We start from the raw sequence: 21,661 nt of genomic DNA, 5'->3' as shown, positions 1-21,661 counted from the left end.
TACCGAGCGCTTCTTCAGAACGTTAGACAGGGTATTAGGCTTGATGCCATATTTCCGTGCAATATCTTGCTTGGCGGTGTCTCCTTGTTGAACTTCTTTCAAAATTTTGACTTTCGTCACCAAGTCAAGCGTCCGATAAGGCCCGCGAGTTGCCATAGTCGCGACTGCACCTAAAATGCACGTGGAGCTTCGTCGCACGTGGAAACGCTGAGTCCGCTCACGACCGTGACGAGATCAACAATGAGGCCCGGAACCGGAACATTCTCACTGCATTTGCATAACTAGCCGCTTCATGATCTGCGGCGCTGCACGCAGCTGCGATGCCATCAGCTGACGCTTTGAGCTGCGGCGTTGTGGTCAACTGCGATGCCCTTGGGTGTTGGTCGTACACGCATTGTTTTGCACTTTGAAAATAGGAAATTTAACAAACATTACGATTTCCTCCGGGAATTTGATTGAAAATAAATTCGAATTAACTGAAATTTCAGACCTCCAGCTTTCAATTACCAAGCATTTCTTCCTGTTGAATTGCATGCAAAACTGACAGGACCCCCACTCCACTTCCAATTAACCAACAATTCCAATTAAGCGACTTCGAATTAGTGGGAGTCGACTGTATACGGTAAGTTGTCACCGAGTATAGTGGCCTATTACTGTGGAAAATCTGTAAGGCACGCGCAGTACGTATACTTGGAGTACCATTCAGTTCATATGTTTTCTGTAGCCCACACAGGACTTCTCAAAGCATCGTTGATGCGCGGTAACGGAGCCGAAACATAACCTTTCACACCGCAGCAAAAAATGAGGTGGCGAGCATTTAGCACTTTACATAATTTTGGCCTGATATCCATTTCGGTGCAGTTCATGACTTCATTCAGGGAAAGTGGCACAGGGCGTGTGTCTGCACGTCCTATCTTTCCCTATGCTAGCAGACTGGTTGACCCTCCTCCATCTTGAATCACACAGCGCGTCACCTACAGTTCGTGGGCATTGCGAATAGTGTGAAGCTTAGAGCGAGAAGCGTTGTTTTTAGGTGGAGGAGCGTTGCTGCACGTGCTTGTGCTAATGACAGGGAACACGGATATGGGCAGAAGGTGAGCAAACACATTCCCTCTCATGCGGCAAGTGTGTGGTAGGCGCTGCCAGACGAGTACCTGAAGTGATCTTCTCTGAGCCAAACACCAGCTCCTCGGCTGCCCTGCCTCCCATGAGTGTGTCCATAGTTGCCAACATCTGGGCCTTGGTGACGTGATAGTGCTCCTTCTCCGGAATGTACGCAGTCTGCACAGGAAAAGAGTGTGGCACGAAATGAAAGGCAATCATGTCACAGGATAGGAAAGCACATGCAACAATCCTTCCCCGCATGCTTCAATTGCCAGCACACTATACTAGGCTGTCACTTTGTCCAAAATGGTTAGTCATCACAAGCTACTTTCACAGCTGTGACATAAACCATCACCAAACCTCTCTTCATAATGGCATACAACTTCACATAGCGGAAGCACGTCACACCACATTCATGTTGACACAGGCCAGACGAATATGAACAGTAACTACAGCCTCATCTTGACAAATTGAAATTGCTTCAACGGAACAGCCACTTAACCGCAACAACCATCTCATGTTTTGTAGGTTTTATATTCATCCAATGAATATTCATTTTTGCAATTCTGGATAAACGGAACGTGAGCATCACTGGAAACAAAACTAAACAAATCTGGATCACAACATTGCATCAACGACATTGCAACTTGCGGTGGTACTCCGACATTTTTTTTTTCCACTGACTGTGGCTGATCCTTTATTGCTTCTGCTAAAGTCACGCTCCTGGTTGATTCTAGTGTGTTTGGTCAGCAACCTTCCTGACTGTTTCTGATGGCAGCACCCAAATGCTCACACAGTGTGTGCTCACTGTGCCAGAGGCAAAGCTGAAAGTTGTAAATTAATTCGAGAGTTGAAGCATCACAAAAACGGCCCTTGCTGTGAAGTACGACATTCCAAAAGGTGCCCTCAAAAGGATCCTCCAAGAAAAGAACAAGCAGCTGGACACTTATGCAAGTTTTTCTCAACAAAGGAAGAAAGCATTGTCAGTGAACCACGAGAAACAATGCTAAATGATGAGGCCAAGGATGGTCTGCGGTGAGAATATCGTTATCAGTGGCTAACCGACTTTCTGTTCTTGAAATTTGTTTATCCTGTGCAATGAAGTAGCTGCTGTAAAATTTCGCGGCCGAGATAGCCTGCGTGATCGATTCCCGTGAACGTGCGTATATCATCTGCAAAACATAAAAAGTGAATATAGCTTGGAAAGTATTTTGAATGAATTTTGAAGTTTGCGTGAGCAATTGACACCCTCGGGCGATTGACATCCTTAAAGGTGACCCCTACTTCCCTCATGTGACCACGCTACAAGTTATGATGACGTCATAGCCACCATACCTTTTTCTGCCGCGTTCGCTCCAGCCTCCAGCAGCCTACTTCTCGGCGGCTGCTCGGGAACTGCACGGAAGTGCATCACAGTTCTGTGTGCTCACGTGATCGAGCACTGCACCCGCTACGTGGTGATAGTTTCACCCGGACGCTTGTCGTTTTTGAAACCGAAACTGATACTGGTTGGTAATATGGAACCTGTGATTAATTATCTGTCGCACGCTGCAGCAAACGATGTGCCGTGTTATGACTAACGGGTCCCTAGCAACACATTGCAGCAAAAAAACGCGAGGCCAAAATTTTTGTGTCAATACCCCTTTAAAGGACGCACTCTTTACGGTTCCATGAGCGGTCAGAACGAATGCGGCCTGAAGCCGTTTTACCCCCATTGCCACCCATAGGTCGGCAAACTCACTCATGAGTCGACTCACTCAGACTCAGGTCGAGCCGTGAGTCTGAGTCTGAGTGAGTCCAGGCAAGTAATATTTACGTGAGTTTGAGTCCGCGTGAGTCTGGCTGAGAAAAGGTTTAGTGAGTCTGAGTCCGAGTGAGTTCGCTTGAGGAAAATATTTGTGAGTCTGAGTCCGAGTGAGCCCTAAGCACGAAAAATATTTCTTGAGTGAGTCCGAGTGAGCTCCACCTTTCATTGCCGACCTATGGTCCTATCTACTCATCTTCAGCATTACTATCAGCCTTATGTCAGCTTATGTTAACACTCAAATATATTCACACATATCTCAACGCACAAGCGTGCATGCGCTACCTCAATATTTGTTGATGAGAAGCGTGAGTTAGGGTAGCGGGGTGCCATGACCTCCTCCTGCAAGCTCTTTCACGGGAAGTTCTTGATAAAAATATCTCGTGTGAGTCGCGTATTTCATAAAAATGTCCTTACTGGATTGAAACCACTGGTAACTTATATTTGAAGGTACAAGATCAAAAGGCGTATCGTAGAGCACCGATTATGTGAGATATTGGCTCTAAAGAGTATTGACACCATAATCGAAAAAGCTAATTTTGCGCCAACGGACTCATGAGTCGACTCACTCAGGCTCACTCTGACTCAGGTCAAGCTGTGAGTATGAGTCTGAGTGAGTCCAGTTGAGAAAAAGTTTAGTGAGTCTGAGTCCGAGTGAGTCCGAATGAGGAAAATTTTGGTCAGTCTGAGTCCTAGTGAGCCCTCAGAGCAAAATACATTTCTTGAGTGAGTCTGAGTGAGCTCAAATATTTTTGCCGACCTATGTTACCACACAATTCCTTCACGTAGACGAGAAAATTTTCACTGCATTTTGCATTAATGAAGCCATCGCATGCCGCATCCACACATCGGGAGTCTGTGGGTAGAGAGAGACCCACGCACTAAATACTCGTCGTCTAGTGCAGCTATAACCTTCTTTGTTTCCGAAACCAACTTTGTAGTTCTGCTAGCACCCCCTCTACCCATGCCTGCAATATTTCCTTCACAATCTGCATCACCAGCCTGTAAACCACTGATATCAATGTTATGGGATGGTAGCCATTTACGTCAGAAGTGGGCAATGCGACACGGACAGTGGACAAGGAGTAATTAATGAGATGCCATTGGGACCTTCCAATGTGCCACTCGGAACCCTCTTCTCAGCCCTTTCCCACTCTCGTCGTTCAAGCGAAGCCACTGCACTAATTGATCTATCCTTGTCTGTTCCAAGTACACGCAGTACTTCCTCGGTCGTTGAATTATTATGTCATCAACGTTCTTATATGTTCCATTGGCTCATCCCCTTCTAGCCCAACACCTTGAGCTGTAGCTATAGCCTCTGCTCTACGCTTGTCTTATTACTCAGGGAGTGGGGACGTTTCCGAAATTTTGAAGCTGCTTTTCTATCCTTTTTGCTTACTTCTGCCAACCATTGGGCCCCCTTTCTAATCAGCTCACTGATCAAACGGGACGCCTCCCTTCTACAGTTTAAGAAGTTATCACAGTTTCTTTAAATGTAAGCTTCCGGTTCACCCCTCTGCTCAGAATACCTGTGTTGCAGCAATACTTCTTTGCAGACTAGTTGGTTCATACTTGTAAACTCGACTTGCTGCGCAACCAGCAGGAAAGACCTGTGTTCTCTGCAGGCTTCCCCATGTTTTACCATCGCCCTCTTAAACTCCTCAATTTACCAGTGCTTGGATTTGTGCTTTCTTTTTCCTGTGGGCCTACCTTAGTGAGCTCTAGCTCAAACAGTGTTGTTAGATTCATGTAAGTCGACTCTATTTTAGTGTGCTGGGAAATCACTTTCAACTTGTTTGGTTGCTTTTCTGAGTAAAAATTCCCAGTAGTTCCTCATTTTGAAGACTGTAGGATTGGGCGTGTTGGCACAACATGATTATGAGTGCAAATCAGCGCAACCAACAGGAGGGGACAGAAGAGAGGACACAGAGCGCAGAGTGTCCTCTCTTCTGTCCCCTCCTCTCGGATGCGCCAATTTGTACTCATCCTCATTTTACCTCCTTCTCATTTTCGTTTCTCTTCTAAAACTCAGCCTGATATGTTCGTGATCACTACCTAGCCTTCTGGAGCCACATCCATCTATGTTCATTACCTCTAGCCTATCATACATCCTATATAACATCAGTGCATAATCTATTGTTGACTGCAGACTTCCTCCTCCCATGTTGTGTGCCCTTCACACTTCTCAGTGCTGTTACAAATGACTAAATCATGCCTTTCACAATTATCCAGCAGCATTTTTCCTGTTGGGTATGTCAATCTTATACAGTCGAACCCACTTATAACGATCCCACGTATAACGATCTATCTGTTATAACGACCATATTTGGGTGCACTTACGATTTTCCAATGCTAACCATTGAAGCTGTGTCCACATATAGCGAACATTTTTCAAAGCCTCCTACTTTTACAACGAACACTTCAGACACGGTCGCGGTAAAAATATGGTGCATACGAAGCGAAAAAAAGTTAAAACAGGCCTTCTAAAGCGTGAAAGGGGCGTGCGTTCGTGCGTGCCCCGCTCCAGTTTATTCGCGACTAAGATATCCCTGATCGGCGAGCACCGCACGCAGATTTCGGACGCTGCGAGCGAGGTCGCTCACTTTCCAGCCTTTTCTTCATTGGCAGAATGGCGGCGAGGAAAAAAAAAAGGAGGCAGCATGATGCCTTGCGGTCAGCTTTAGCATAGTAACCTTTCCTGACACCGTTCTCTGCAGCTATGACTGCCTACGATGAACCAAACAATGCCTTGGAACGCAAGAAGGCATAAATGCAAGAAGTGATAACCGCGATAACTTTCCATCGCATAAAGGTTCACTGCGTCCCTAAACTCGTCGACGCCACAATGTGCCGCAAAGGGTCGTCCGTCTTTTCGGTAACGGCAGAGACCGGTCGATCGGTGATAACGATTTCCGCACGATTGCGGCGATGCCTTCGCGGATAAGCATTAGAAAAGAGTGAAGGCGAGGTAGCGGCCTTCGATGAACGTGCAATTATGACTTATAGCCGACAACCTTATATCACAGTCATATGTGGATATCTGCTCGGCTGCACGTGTGGCGTATGCCGTACACTTGTGCGGATTAACGGCGGTACAAGCGGGCAATGGTTTCGTTCGCAAGTTCGCTGCTGCCGCGCCGTGCGAGACCGCTTTAAAGTGTGTGTCGCTTTGTAGAAATGAAAGTAGCTCGCTGTTGTTGAGCGACGCGGGCGCCGAGAAACGTCGATGCACTGACAGCGAGCGTATACTGTGTGTGTGACTAGGTGACAACTGAAGTGCGCCGCGCATCGTCATGCAGGGCCGCGAGAGCATCGCGGAGACGTAGAGTGCACGTTGCTTGCAAAATGCTTGTTTTCGCCGCGTTGAACGAACAGGCTACTCGCCGCACCCATGCATGGTCTGGAGTAAGGCACGAAGAACGTACAAACGCGCGCATACGGCATGCAGCAAGCGGCCTGGCAGTGACTGCCGAGTAGGCGACGCGCTGCACGCAACTAGCCAGGGATGATCGGCTCCACGTGGCAGTACCACGCTTCGGTGAAACGGTGTCAGTTCATTGCAAAGGCGGGTAATTCACTTATGAGCACGTAGCGGGCGTCGCTTCACGACGCGAAAAGGCTTAGCTTGTCACCGGAGGGGTTGTCATAACACTTTAATAAAAGTGCACAGAAAAAAAATGGCTTGGCCGCTAAGTGCACGTTTTTAAAGGCGAGTCCATATACAACGAACTACTGATATAGCAACCACTTTTCACGACACTTTCTAGTTCGTTATAAGCGGGTTTGACTGTATGTGCGCATTCATGTCTCCTAGTATAACTATCTCGCACACTTCACCTAGTTCATCAGTGTCATTTGCTGTGTACTCTACCATTTCTCGGTTGTCCTCCTTGGCATTTCCTCCAGTCCGTAGGTATACAAAACCAAGGAGTGTCATCTCCCCTGCCATTTTTCCTTTTAGCCATAAACATTCCTTGCACTGCTGCTTGACCGTTTGACAACTTGTAGCATTACGAGCAAATGCCCCAATTCCAAACCCCTTTCTACTGCTCTCTGTTCTATCACACTATTCCCATGCACAGTGCAAATCACCAGGTGGTTGCTCCATGTTCCTAAGATGTGTCTCTAGAAACCATCAGCTCCTCCTTCCTCAGCTGCTCTTCTGCCTCCTCCCACTTGAACCTATTGCTGCCACCTTGCATGTTAATTTACCCCACATCTGAATTAACTTGGACCTTGTGCTTACATCAATTTCATCGGCTATTCGCCACGAGATTGGGCTAGAGGTGGCAGCACCGTCGCCGCGTTAGTGTGGATAGGCGGTTGTCGGCGCGTATACAAACGCACACAACAGTGCTTCGTTGTGAGCGATTTGACCCGATTTCCGGCAAACAAATTGCGTTGACTGCAGCTTTCTGGTAATATGTGCGCTCTTCATTCCTTAATTGATGCACGAAGCGCGCCGAACGTTACTATTACTTGTGAGAGAAGCACATTTTGCCAACGAACGGGGTTGCTCGCCTTCGGCAACAGTCGGCGTTTTCGCAATGGATGACGTTTTCTTGTTGTTTTATTTGTACATGTTCAACTTGTGTTCCATCTACTACGCACTGCTGTAGAGCGACTGAATTAAGTATTTACTTCTTGTTGATCTGGATACCCCGCAACAAAAAGAGAACCCATATTCCTGCACGATGAGTTCAAATAGCACTTTGTACACTGCGTGTTAAATATTCTTCCGCATTTCTTATTCAGTTCTCCAATGCAGGACAGTTGATAGGTTTACTGAGAAAAGCTATGTGGCTGGCAGCGCTTTAGCGCTACAGAAGCGTTTAACACGCACACGCTTGTTTTTATTCCAGTAACAGTACACAAAGGTAACTGTACATCACGGAACTTTCTTCGATTGATTACTTGCACGACAGTAGTGGAACAAAGGCCTGGTTATTTCACAGGACCAAAGTACGTTTTTTCACGCGAATAATGTGCGCTGCTTTCCGTCAGTCTATTACAACGCAACACAGACGCTCAGGATAATGTAAAAAAAAGATGTGGCTTCGCGTCAAATTACTACGACATAAATGTAAAATACGCCGTTTATAATAACTTTGACCATCAGTGCTCTTTAACACGTATCTTAATCTAAGTACACGGGTGTTTTTGTATAAATTTCGCCACAAGTTAAAATTGCGCAAGGCAACTCAGTTTTGCGATTTCCGTGTCATTCTATTTTATGTTCTTTTTAGGGGACAATTTAAGTACCGAAGTGTCGGACGTGACTTGACAGAAATATTTCTGTGTAGTGGGACCAGGACCATACACAACTCAAACTCATCGCGTAACCTATAAACGACAGTCCCGAAGTTATACACTCAAACCTCGTTATAACGAACACGGATATAACGAATTATCGGTTATAACGAAGTAAATGAAGAATAGTCTTGTCATAGCTACAGTGTTACAAATAAACGTTCATAACGAATTTTCGAATATAACGAAGTTATTTTCGTGGCAGATGCTACTTTGTTATAATGAGGTTTGAGTGTACATCTAACCACAACGCACAAGTGCATGAGAGCCTTTTTTTTTCCCACCGAGCCGATAAAAGCCTACATTCACATGAAATTTAATGCTTTAGGACAACGCCAAGTGCACTTTGCAATGTGCTTGAACCACAGAGCGGCACCTACACCGATATGACTCTCGTAAACGGAGGGTACAACGACCACACACAGCACTCCCGACAAGTGCACTCACTGATCTTATTACAGTATATATACAGCCGATCAAGGTCAAATGCTGCTTTACATAGTGTGAGGCTTACATATGAGTGGTTAAAGTTGCACTAACGCACGGAACAAACCACCTTTTGAGGTCCTAAATGACGTACGCGCACATGCAAACACAACGTGGCTAGCAGACGACGCATGGAGCAAGCCACACTAGGCGCGGTTCAGTCAGGAGCCGCCAGGTAGCGACTCCGCTCGATCTTGCGGCCAATAGACTCTTTGTTTCTTGAATATTGGTGCCTCTCTGGGCTCAACCTTGTGTACACTGGTGGCCTCAGTGCTATCAGTCCCCCTAAAACAGCTGCTTCTTGGCGACCCATCCTACTACCTACCCTTCTGCCCATGGCACCACTTCAGTGAATGCCATCCTGTGCAAAGGGGCAGGAGCCAGGCACGTACACGTCCTGGTTAACCTCCATTATGCTGAACCCAACTTGCTGGCTCATATACCTGATGACACGGTTAGCCTCAACCACACTCCTTTCCATACCGCTAGACTTCCCCTAGACTTCTGGGATTGTGAATATGGACATGTAGAGAGCGCACAGGAGGAACCGAGAGCTACAACATCTGGTTAGGAACTGTTTATTCTTTCCCAAAAGCATGAGCAGGCGCGCGGGTGAAGCAAAAGGGAAAGAGGAGAAATAGGAGAAAAGGAGCGCGGTTCGACTTGTCCCGTCTTCCCCGCGCCGCCCGACCGGCGGCAGCGGCATAGCACGAGAGTTTTTGTTTTGTTTTTTTTTGCGATGCCGCGGGTGCCGGCTTCGGGGCACAATGTAAGAGGATGCGCTACAGAGCTCCCCCCCAAGTGAGGCGACCACTGCGACGAACGATTGTTATAGCTGCAGGCAAAGTGGGCCCCAGTGAACCCTGAGCGCAGGACGGGATGGGGGTGAGTGACAAAGGGACAGAGGGGAGCAGGGCACAGTGAGGCAAGACGCCGAAACAGAAGAGACCGCGTTTTCACTGTACGCTGGCTTCAGCCGCTCGAGTGCTATAGTCTCCCGCGATCCATTCATGTCCACAACAAGGTGCGAGGGGAGGCGCTCCAGCATGAGGAAGGGTTTGAGGTAATGAGGCTGCAGTGAACCACGCACAGGCCCGTACTGCACAAACACGTGTGATGCTCTTTCTAAGTCTGGCATGATGTAAGCTGCCCGGGCTTGGTTGGGATGTGTCGGCTACGGTCGAAGATTCCGGAAAGCTGTGCGAAGCAGGCTCACATATTCGCTGGCTGTAGGAACGCTTGGGGGTGTTGTGGCGTCGAAAAAGTCGCCGAGAAGGCGAAGTGTGGTGCCATAAACAAGCTCTCCTGTGGCTCCCGACAGCTCTTTGTATGCGGATCGGATGCCCAGAAGAGTGAGGGGAAGTGCCTCGACCCATTTGTTTCGGGACCCATGCGCTATCAATGCCGCTCTGAGGTGCCGATGAAAGTGTTCGACGAGGCCATTTGTTTGGGGGTGGTAAGCAGCTGTTCTCAAACGGGCCATTCCGAGGAGCTTTAGAAGTTCTGCGAAGAGCGATGACTCAAACTGACGTCCACAGTCAGTGAGTATTGTTGTCCGGCAGCCAAAACCGTGCAACCCAAGTGGAGACGAACGCTTCTGCGACTGTGGCTGCCGTAATGTCAGCAAGTGGCGTTCCTCGGGCCACCAGGTAAAGCGGTCAACGCATGTCAACAAATACCGGTGGCCTTGACAAGGTGGAAGCGGCCTGACAATGTCAACGTGCACCATAGCGAACCGTTCATCAGGTTGCAGGAAACGGCGGGGGTGGCGGTACCGGGGTAGCGGTGAACTTTAGCACGCTGGCAAGGTGCACGCGCGCGTCCCCAATCTCGAACGTTCGCGTTCACGCGAGGCCAGACGTATCGAGCCGCGATGAGCTTTTGCGTTGCTCGAATTCCAGGGGCGGGGCGAGATTGTGCAGTGAGTTAAAGGCTTGCTTGCAAAAGGCGACTGGTAGAAATGGCCGTGGTGTGCCTCCTGAGGTGGAGGTATCACAAACAATGGGTACACTTTGAAAGGTCACTGGCTCCAGTTGCAGGGAAGTCATCGCTTTGCTCAGATATGTCAAGTCCGGACAGCTCTCTTGCACTGTTGCGAGCTCTCGGAGGTTGAATGGAAACGAGGTTGTCGAGCTGTTCGAACGACTGCGCGTGATGGCGTCCACGCAGCTGAGAGCGTCCGCCGGGGCGTATCACAGCCGCTGATGTGTCGAATGTCCGTGGTAAACTCCGATATGAAGGAAAGCTGGCATACCTCGCGTGGCGTGTATATGGACTCGGAATGACCGATGGAGTAGGTCAGGGGCTTGTGATCGGAGTAGATAGTGAAAGGGACACTAAAGGCAAATATTAAGTCGACGTTGATTGTTGAAATAGCGGTCCAGAAACCTCGTAGTGCTGCCTTTGTGCCAAGGAAGTGCTATTTTGAAATAAAATCACGTTTTTAGTGGTCCGCATCGCGTTAGCGCGCTTCAAATCTCCCGCCTGAAAATACGACTCTCATACGTCACTGCTGCCATGCCCAACGTTGCCAGCTTTTACTGCGCGGCCGCCGACACTAGTAGCAGCCGAGCGGAAGTAGCGGGACCCACAGTAGCAACAACGGCGCTGCGGCAAAGACTTGCCGGATGGACACATTCAAAGCCGTCACCAAGTTGTGGTTGGTCTCGTAATCCTCAGTACGAAAGTGCAGCGAGCACACACGCAGAGGTTTTTGACTGTTTAGCACACTGGCGCAATGGCATGTCACTAAGCCACTTCGAGCGTAAGGGTTCATTCCGCGGCACCCAGTGAAAAGACACACCGGTTTCCTTGCTGCAGCACTGGCGTTGTGCACCATTCGAGCATCCGGCAATATCACACGCATTGCGGCATTTTGTCGAACTTTCTGTCAGAGCGACCTTCACGAGCGCGCAAAACACGCACGGCAGTACGCGATCCCGAAACTACCACTGAGACGGGCGAGGCACAGTTCGGCGAAAACGGAACCTTTGAACCACGCGCGCCGTTCCCCATGGCAACGCCACGGAGGTTTTGTTTTCCATGAATCAAGCGGAACGAACAAACAGCATTTTATTACGTCTTTTGATGCTCGGAATGTTCTTTTTTTACTGCTGCTAGTTTGATTACTAGTGATTTATTGCAGGCCGACTTCCCTACGTCATCGGGATCACTTCGAAAATGTCCCACTCGTGGCGCTCGTCATGTGATACATTTAGCTTAATTTCTCGGTAAGTAGGGCACTGCTGGTGATAATATTGCCGTTTTAGAAGTTGTCATACATTGGGCTTTCACTCTGACATAAATTGTTATTTGCCTTTAGTGTCCCTTGAACGATCGGCTTCGAGCAGGTGGCGGAAATGGCGCACAGACAGGTACATGGCGAGGAGTTCGCGGCCGAACCACTGTAGCGGGTTTGGGCGGGGTTCATGCGTTTTGAGAAGAAGGCAAGGGGCTGCCAGTCTCCATCAACTTGTTGAAGAACCGCTCCCACCGCTGAGCTGGATGCGTCGGTTATAGCGCCAACGGAGAGTCCGGATTTGGGTGAACAAGGAGGGTGGCTTCGGCCAAGGCACGCTTAATAGAAAGAAAGGCGTCCTCCCGCACTGTCCCATGCTAGTGTGGCAAAGTGTTGTTTGCCGGAAAGCAAACGATCGAGCGGTTCCTGTAGTGCGGCACAGTTTCTTATGAAGCACAGGTAAAAATTCACCTAACCAAGAAACTGGTGGAGCTTGGTAAGCGATGTCGGCTTGGGAAACTCTACGATTGCATTCACTTTGTTGGGAAGTGGGCGGATGTCGTTGGTGTCCACATAATGGCCCAGCAATGCGAGAGCGTGCACTCCGAATTCACTCTTCCCGCTGTTGATGACGATTCCGTTGGCTGCCAGCCTCTCAAAAAGAAGCCGGAGGTGTTGCACATGCTCTTCGAAGGACGAGCTTGCTACAAGCAAATCGTCGACGTAGGCACACACGAACGGTAGTCCGCGTGTCACTGTGTCAATGAAGCTCTGCGAAGTTTGCGCAGCATTTCGAAGTCTGAATGGCATACGCAGAAATTCGAGAAGCCCGAATGGTGTCGTTATGGCTGTTTTGGGGATGACTTCTACAGCCACGGGCATTTGGTGGTATGCACGAACAAAATCAATTTTGTTCATCATCTGGGCCTGTAGACTCGCTCCGATCACGTTCTCCGGCCCGGTGGGGGGTTGAGGATCGGCCCCGTTGTCGTGAACGGCGTGGAGCATAGTCTTGTCATGTGGCTGCCACGATTATTTCTTCGAGCCTGTCACAGAGGTGGTCGATGTGGGAAGGCAAGGCGGTAGCGGTTGTGAAATTAGAAGCAGCATGATGATGGGGGTCATGTAGAAGTAGTGCTGATGGCAGCGACTTGCAAGTGCTGCGTCGCCACTTCCATGACTTTGTTGGCGAGTGCGGCGAGTGACGGTAAATCCATAGTGGAAGCGGTGGCCAGCACCATTTGCACGTTGGACGGCAAGCGTTGGAGAAACAGCTCGCGTAGAACCGCATTGTCCATCGCGCGGGCTGCTGCGAACCGAGGAGCTGCATCAATCTGACAAAGCAGCTGTGTGGGCCTCCGGTCGCCGAGGCTCCACAGTTGAGAGCAACTGTTGAATTCACATCCGTTCCGATGCAGCGGTTCAAGGAGGTTCGTCCTGAAGGAAACCGGTATGTCGGAGACCTCTTCTGCTGCAGCAGGTGGCAGTTCACTGACGCACTGGTGGAATTTTTGAAGCTGCGATGTTACGCGGGCAGATGTGGAACTGCGATTCGCCTGCAGGAACCAGATGGTTGGGTTGTGCTCCCAGTATTGTGGCAGGCATAGGGATACCACAGAGACTGCGTCACCGCGGGCGTCTGCAGTGTGGGAATTCCGGCCGATGTTAGGGGGATCTGCCTGATCTTGTGTCATGCTGGTTCTTAGTGTCAGGTGTGCGTCCAGCTATGCGAGGGACATGACTCTAACTTGAATTAAGGGCGTGTATGTAACAGGGTCACCAAATGGTAGTGCGCACGCAGGAGGAACCGAGAGCTACAACATCTGGTTAGGAACCGTTTATTCTTTCACAAAAGTGCGAGCAGGCGCACGGGGCGATGCAAAAAGGAAAGAGGAGAAATAGGAGAGAAGGAGCGCGGTTCGACTTGTCCCCTGTCTTCCCCACGCCGCCCGACCGGCGGCGGTGGCACGGCACAAGAGTTTTTGTTTTGTTTCGTTGCGATGCCGCGGGCGCTGGCTTCTGGGCGCGACGTAAGAGGATGCGCTACAGACACATGCACACTTTAAGACACTCCTCTGAGTTTGCGCAACCCAGACTGCATAATGACAAGATTTTCACCCTCCATGCTGACCCCTCCTAAGCTTTGGCCAGTGCCTCAACTATGCACTTCCCTGACTGGGCCTCTCCTGTCTGTCTTCACTCTCATGAAGACGCCTTCCTCAACCCTAACTACGATCAAGGAAATTCCTACATTCCACCACTAGGACCTTCCTATGCTCACAGAGTTCGCCTCCAGCTTGCGAGTGTTGTTCACTCCAGCTTCGCCCCCACCTGGCATAGATCATTGACTCGGGGAACGAGCCTGCTGTCAGCAGTCCTCGCACCACCCTGCCCGAGGGCACTACATGGAGCAATGGAGCGTTCGTGGAGCCTTCCCACCAGCCTCTGCCTGAGACTTCGTGCTGTCCTCGCCCTTCACCTAACACTGCTTGGAATCAAGCGCCATCAAAGCCTAGAACCGCTCTCCAAGCTTGGACCGTCTTTCCCGTTCCTCCTTGAGCTCACCCACTATTTGCTCTAGCAGGTTGGCCTTACCACCCTCACGCTCAAGCGACCCTGTGTTTGGAGCTCAATCTCGCTCCCTCCTCAGCTCCTCAGCGCTAGTCGCTTTTGCTATGAATTGCACGCTGATATTATGACATCTTAGTTGGGCATGGTGAAGGTAAAAACCTCAAGGCACTGCGCCGACCAAAATGAAAATTAAAACACACAGCAAAGACGTTTCGGCTCCCTCGAGGTTTTTACCTTCACCATGTATCATCCCGAACAGAGGGGCTTCCGTCAAACATTAAACTTCTGTCACGTATCTCGGGAGCGCTTGCAACGCGGAATGGAATTGGGAGAGTGAGAGAGGCGGGAGACCGTGGCGTCACTGCAAACACACTTTATAAAACACAACACTGCAACAAGAAGTTAACACCACAAATTTACATCAAAAGGTACGTTAGAAAAGGTGACGCTATAGCGCGCAATCACTAACAAATCGCAAAGCCTACACGCTATGCTTAACTTCTACACACTCCAAAGTCTGGCCACTATGGCGCCTCAGTCTCGCTACGCGAATCGAACGTTCTTACGGTTCGTGTTGCCCGTCGCCTCGATTCGGTGCGAAGATCGACGCCCGGCTCGTCGTCGCCGCTGCTGTCGACGTCTTTGGGGTCGTCGTCGTCGATCCGCCGCGTCGCTAGTCTTCCTCGTCGCCGGTCCTCCGGCCCTTCGTCGAGAACATCTGTCTCGTCCAGTTAGGCCTAACTCCTGGCCTCCCCTTGGTGCCACCGTGTCGAACTGTCGACGTGGCTCTCCGGTGATTGCCGCAAGCCCAGGACGCCTCGCTCGGTAGACCCCGAGGTCGACGGCCACCCTCCCGGGGCATGCACAACGCTGCCTCCAGAACCCAGCCCTGCCGTTCCCGTCGCGGACGCGACGCTGGCTTCCACCACCTTGCTCCTCGACGACTCCACCGAACAATGCCCAACTCTTCTTCTGTGATCCCACACCTCAGCTCGGGTCGCGTGGCACGCGCCTTTCTCCGGCCAATGGCTTGCGACGACGTGGCGGGGGGTGCACACCATCGGGTACTTTTCCATTCCCCGCACACCATCGACGCCTTGTGCTGTCCGGCACGCGTCCCGTGCCCCTTTACTCATGACAACTTCTAGTTGGGCAGACGTTTATTGGCCTGAGGACCGGCAGTGAACAGGCACAGCGCCACCCAGACACGAGGATGATGATGAGACACAGCAAAGATGAGGATGCATAGTGAAAACGTATGATGATGATGATAATATATAGATGAGGAAGACGTATAGGCAGTGCGCAGCACCTATAGAGGCGCCACCGAAAGCCGCGTAACGGCAGCCATTGGAACCACAGGCGGGCTTCGTGCCGCAGACGCCTGCTTGACTGCAAGCATGGGTGATGTGCGCGCGCTCGATTGCCGCTTGTGCACATCCCAAATAATTACTTCTGCGGTGAGAAAGTGCGCAAAGGAACCGCACCTTACAATAGTGGACATGCATACCATTTCACAGCTTTATGGGACGACATTCTCACCATGCGTGCCAGGTGTTGCCACAGACCATGGCCTCTGAGATCCGGCATGCAATCTCGGAGGCCATGCACAGATGAGCCTCAACGAGCTTCCCTACGAAGTGGCGCTCATCGTAAATATGCCGCTTTCTTTATAACGTCCCGACCGCTAATGACTTCATTTGTTGACGCGTAGAACCATTGTTTTCTATGGATGCACTAGCTTCATTTACATGCCATGTGTCTTATAGTAGATTTTGAGGGAGCGCTGTTGCGCCGCGAATGGTTTTTGCAGGTGCGGCCACGTGAAATGTCAGCGTTGGTAAAACTTCCAAACCAGCCTATAAACTTGAGAAAAATAGCACGTACAGTCAAACCCCGCTACAACGAAATTGACGGTGCTCGGAAAAATGTTCGTTGAAGCGAACATTTCGTTGTAGTGAAATCGAAAAAAATATGGCTGACCTGAGCTAGTAGAACAGTGAAACTTTATTTCCAATATTCAAGAAGTGTCTGCTGCTTCCTTTGCGTCCCCAGCAGTGTTACGACGCGATTCTCATATATGCATAGCGACGCCACGTTGAAAAGCACGCAGAAACAACGGCTTCCGCGAACGAATCAAACAAGCACGGGCGCGCAACACGAACTGCACAGTTGCACCAACACGCTAACACTAGCTATTCGCCGACAGCGGCGACATGCAGGCGTGCTATCGCGGAAGCGATGACTTACGCCTTATTCTATGCTATTCTTATCCACCACTCGCGGCTGGCTGATCCTGTGATAACGCGGACGAATTATTGCTCCGACCACCGGTCGCACTGGCCAGCGCGAAAAGCACGAAAAGCATTGGCATTGGAAAAGGCACCATTCCGCGACTGCACCCTAGGGCTGCTCGCGTCGATAACGTGGATGTGGCGGATGTACCGTCGCCCTGACCACTAACGAAGCGCAAAAAGCACGAAAAGTATTGGAAAGGCATCGGAAAAAGCTATCGTTTCGCGATTGCACCCCAGTGTCGACAACTGAGCTATGGCTTCGGATTGTCTGCGACTCAGAAACAACTCAAGCCAGTTGCGAAAGCAGGGCAGTCTGATCGCCATCGCTATCAAGCAATGGCGGCCCCCATGCTCAATCAACAGCGGCGGTTTCTGGTGGTTCCAACACGCGATTCGGACTGAATTCGTATTTTTATGTTCTAAAATGCATCAAAAGTCCGAGATTGCGTTTATGCATTGTAAATTAAATTTTTGAGCCCCGAATGGCGTCGTCGAATTTTGTTGAAGCGGAACGGCCAGCAGAAAAAGTGTTCGTTGTGGCGAGCATATTTATGCATTCACTTCCTATGGACTGTTGACGGGGAACCGAGAATTTTTCAGTTGTACCGGGAATTTCGTTTGAAGCAGAGTTCGTTTGTAGCGGAGTTCGACTGTATATCATTTGATATTTTGCTATTCAGAAAATACTGGCTGCAGATCCTAGTGTTCTTCGTAGGCTCCCAGGGCTCTCCATACTCCCTAAAAGGTCCATAATCTTACAGAAGAGTGTATGAAGCACGCAATAATTAAAAGTACATATTTGTAATATTCAGTTAGAAAGCAAATGAGAAGAATGGTCATAAATACTGCTTCTAAACCACGTGCTTCATTGCAATCATTTTCAAAGGAGATACAAACTACAACAAAGCAAATGAAAATATATTCACTAGTTTCACGCAAAAGAAACAAGAAAACAGCAGTAGCTAGCACACTAACAAGAATAAAGATAAACTTGGAAGGTTTCAAAATCGACCCCACCCATCATACAATTTGTGTAAAGTGAATGAGCATAAGTGGCGGACATCAGGGCTTAAAGTTCGGGCGTTTCCCAATACCATGAAGTCGTGTTAAGAGGCATTCAAAACGAGGTTTAATGTCCTGTCCAAGACCTTCAATGCTCACAGGGGCCAGGTTGTACAGCCAATATGCAGATAGCTGAGGCGAGCGCACAGTGAACTTTCTGCACCGAAGATCGCATGCCAGTGCGATTGATAGGTTGAGCATGCAGACGACTCGTGCAGCACGTGTGATTCAATCAACGCTTATCAGACGTCACCTGCTTTTTAACACAGAGTCCTTTCTTTAAAGCAACTTAGTGCAATTACTTCTTCGTAGCTTTATTCCGAATTGTTTGGCTTAGCGCTTTGCATCATTAGATTTTACAAAGAGAGGCATCGCGTCTTATGAGTAACAACAACCTCATGGGCATTCAGAGTTTAGATGAGGAGACCCACTGTAAACATGGTAGTGCTCAGTAAAGGCCCTAGCGATATAAATGGAGAAATAAAGCACGGTTATCGTTCTAACACTGCCGTAAACAAGCGCGATTGCTTACCTTCTGTGTCGAACAGCGGCTATCCACTGCTGCCGTCGCTCATGCTCGTGAAACAGCACCGGAAACTTGTAAAAGTGTGTTCCTGGCGAGTTTTTGTATGTGTTCGAGCAGCCAACTATGCAGCAGTTGTTTCTGGCCATTGCTGAAGGCTGACAGAAGCGTTAAAGTGCGATTGAAAGCGCAACTACTCCAGCATCTACAGCCCTCGCCTTGACGCTCACGGGAACACTGCTCGCCCAAGCCCGCCTACACTTCCGAGCCGTGGCAACAGGCAGCATTGTCGGCGCTTTGCACAACGCCTATATAGCAAATGCCCAATATTTACAGAAAGGTGGTTTACAGCACCTATTGCCCGAATGTGTGGTTTTGAAAAAAATCAACTTTTTTGCTATTTTTCAGTTTTCAAAGGGCCTTAGAAAGACTCACGTGTCCCAGCGAGGGGCCCCTCGGAATAATGGTGACCTTGTGCAGTGGATGGGCCTCCTTGGAATAGTGTGCCACTAAGGCATGCCCACCCTCGTGGTAGGCAGTTATCAGGTTGGCCTCTTCATCAGGGATGCGTGACTTGCGCTCCGGACCTGCCCAGTTTGCAACAACAATCACTTCTAGCTATTGCAAAAACATTAGAAGCAAAATAGGCCATAGCACTACAATACTTTCATGTGTAAAGGGACCCCACATAAATAAAAGCTATAGGCTGCACCAAAGACACTTAGAAATGACTGAAATATGAACCTATCATCCCTTTGTAATAAGGAAGTTAGTCGTCAATGAGGTTTGTGCAGCTCCAGTAGGAAGCGAGAGGCCCTCACCCATGAGCACCTTGTCTCGCGCGCTTTCCAAGTAGCGCATGGACACGGCTGGTGCGGCATCAATGGCTGCCCTCAGTGCCGCCTGATTGACCACATTCTCCAGGTCGGCACCTGTGAAGCCCGTTGTGCCCCGTGCGAGGACGTCCAGTGACACATCCGAGGCCACCTTGACCTTGCCCAGGTAGAGCTGCAGAATTTCCTTGCGACCTGCCAGGTCTGGCACAGGCACCTGAACTTCGACATCAAAGCGGCCCGGCCGCAGCAGTGCCCTGGGCAGAAGAATCAGAGGTTCACTCTAGGACAGGAAAAAAGCAGCATCCTATATACAGTAAACTCTCGGTAGACGGAAATCTCTGAAATGGAACAACTGGCTCTAATGTGATTGGTTTCATACTAGACTTCCGCACCCCTGTTCCTCCCTCAGTAAATGGAACTCCTGTTAAATGGAACATATGTTTCTGGTCCCTTCAGGTTCCATTTAACGAGAGTCTACTGTATTTATGTATGTATGTATGTATGTATGTATGTATGTATGTATGTATGTATGTATGTATGTATTATGGGGGCGCTCGGCGGCTGTGAGCGCGTAGAAGACGACGACGATTGCGTGTGCGCTCGTGTCACGCGGCAGCTGCTGGCAGCTGGCAGTTGTGGCCGAGGCTTGGACCAGTAAAGATGTGTCTCTTTAGGTCTCGGCCTCATCTCTAGAGGGTTCAGGGCTAGCTATAGCCGTAAAACCCTACAATATATACACACACTACGAAGTAGAGGACGTGCAAAACAAAATCGTTTTTATTTTTCCTACGTTTCAGCTGGAGACAGGGCTTCTTCAGGGAAGTTGGTTCCCTGAAGTTCCTTGAAGAAGGACGGTCCCCAGCTGAAACGTAGTAAAAATAAAAATGTTTTTCGTTTTGAACGTCCCTTACTTCGTAGTATTGGTTCTACTGGATCTAAGGACACTTCTATCCCCCCCCCCACACACACACACGCACGCACACACACATGCACACTGCCATTAGCAGAACACTGGCATACTAAAGTGTATACAGTCAAACCAGCATATACTGAACTCGCAAAACATCAGAAATTAGTTCGATATATCGGATAATTCGATATACAACTTAATAAAATTGTATTTTCAGTGCGCAACTTCGCTTCACTGCGCTGTTTCGCGATAATGTAAAGGCGCCTCCACAACAATATTCATGTGTATTTTTTCACGCTTTGTAGTAGGGGATGCGGGGTTATATGCAGGGGCGGGTTATACGTGAGAATATGTGGCATCGACGTAAACAACGCCTCAAAATTCTGACACACAGCTGACTGTACTCGTGGGGTGCCAGAAGCGTCTAGTCTGCCTTGGCTCTAATGTCTGTCCTTGTTTTTCAATATCGTACTCAGCGCGCTTCTTGCGATGCTGTACACAGCGGCAACGTAATGTTTCTTTTCCCCACGTTCCACTGTGTTGACTATCACCAGCTTTATGAAACAGCAGGTTCTTCGGTTTTACAGCGTCCATCACAATAACAAAACGAGCGGAGAAGCGAACGGCGACCCAGCACGACGGGCCCGCGGTGCAATCACCAGGAATCATGGGGTAAAGCACGTCATCATGGCAAAAGGGAAAGTCTGCTTCCATGAGGAAAACCCCCAAATTTTTTAGGGAAAGCCACTGCGTTAGAATAGGTTAGGTGTTACCGACGCTTCGCCTCTGCCGCGCAGCCTCCAACACGGAGACGCATTTCGCATTTTTTCCGACAGGCTGCGCTCGGTGTATCGAGGCTTCAGGTCAGCCGCTTCAACGGGGGCCGCGTCACTTACAAAGCTGCATTTGCGACAACTCTTCAACTGCTGGCCATTCGTTTTTATCAGGGTAACCACACATATCACTCTGATTTGAAAGTAAATGCACAAGAAAATTCAGTGGCCAACAGATGGAAAGGAAATATAGCTTCTGCGAACAGCAATAATGAGTTTACAGGTGAACACAAATTTCAAAAATATTTTAGCTCGTGCACAAATAATTCCACCGCGGGAAATTGGGTGAGGCCGCCGCGACGAACTGGATTAATAATCACTGGGTCAGCAGCCAAGCACGTTAGACACTGATCCACCGTGGCAGACCCGAACTAGGTTAGTCAAAAAAAAAAAAGATATTCCCTGAAAAGAAAGCACGGGTGAGGTGGTGGGGGGGTTGACGTTTCACTAAATGGTGGGTTGTCAGAAGAAAGCGACACATTGACAAAGGTAGGTTAGAAATTCCTCTCATGCATTGTCGCTGTGCATGCACCATATCGGATGGATTCAAGCAGCCGCCTTTGCAAAGTTTACACGTGCTGGCTGGCACGTGGTAATGAAGGTTAACATCCATTTAACGACCAATCCATCATGACTCACCATGTGCCATTCTGATAGTGCCTCTCGTTATTGTCACAGACATGCTGT

The 21,661-nt window shown here is 49.3% G+C and overlaps 1 protein-coding gene across 1 annotated transcript in view; it reads right to left on the bottom strand.

The window, feature by feature from the left end:
• Positions 1-21,661, bottom strand: part of LOC119393149 (ATP-dependent zinc metalloprotease YME1L) — a 232,881-nt gene that overhangs the window by 44,856 nt on the left and 166,364 nt on the right. The window contains 3 exon segments of the mRNA XM_049416127.1: positions 1,155-1,281; positions 18,831-18,982; positions 19,217-19,485. Of these exon segments, the coding sequence (XP_049272084.1) occupies positions 1,155-1,281; positions 18,831-18,982; positions 19,217-19,485 (548 nt within the window).

Source organism: Rhipicephalus sanguineus, chromosome 5 (genome assembly GCF_013339695.2).
Source record: "Rhipicephalus sanguineus isolate Rsan-2018 chromosome 5, BIME_Rsan_1.4, whole genome shotgun sequence".
Taxonomy (NCBI): Eukaryota; Metazoa; Arthropoda; class Arachnida; order Ixodida; family Ixodidae; genus Rhipicephalus; species Rhipicephalus sanguineus.
This window is presented reverse-complemented; position numbering and strand designations above follow the sequence as displayed.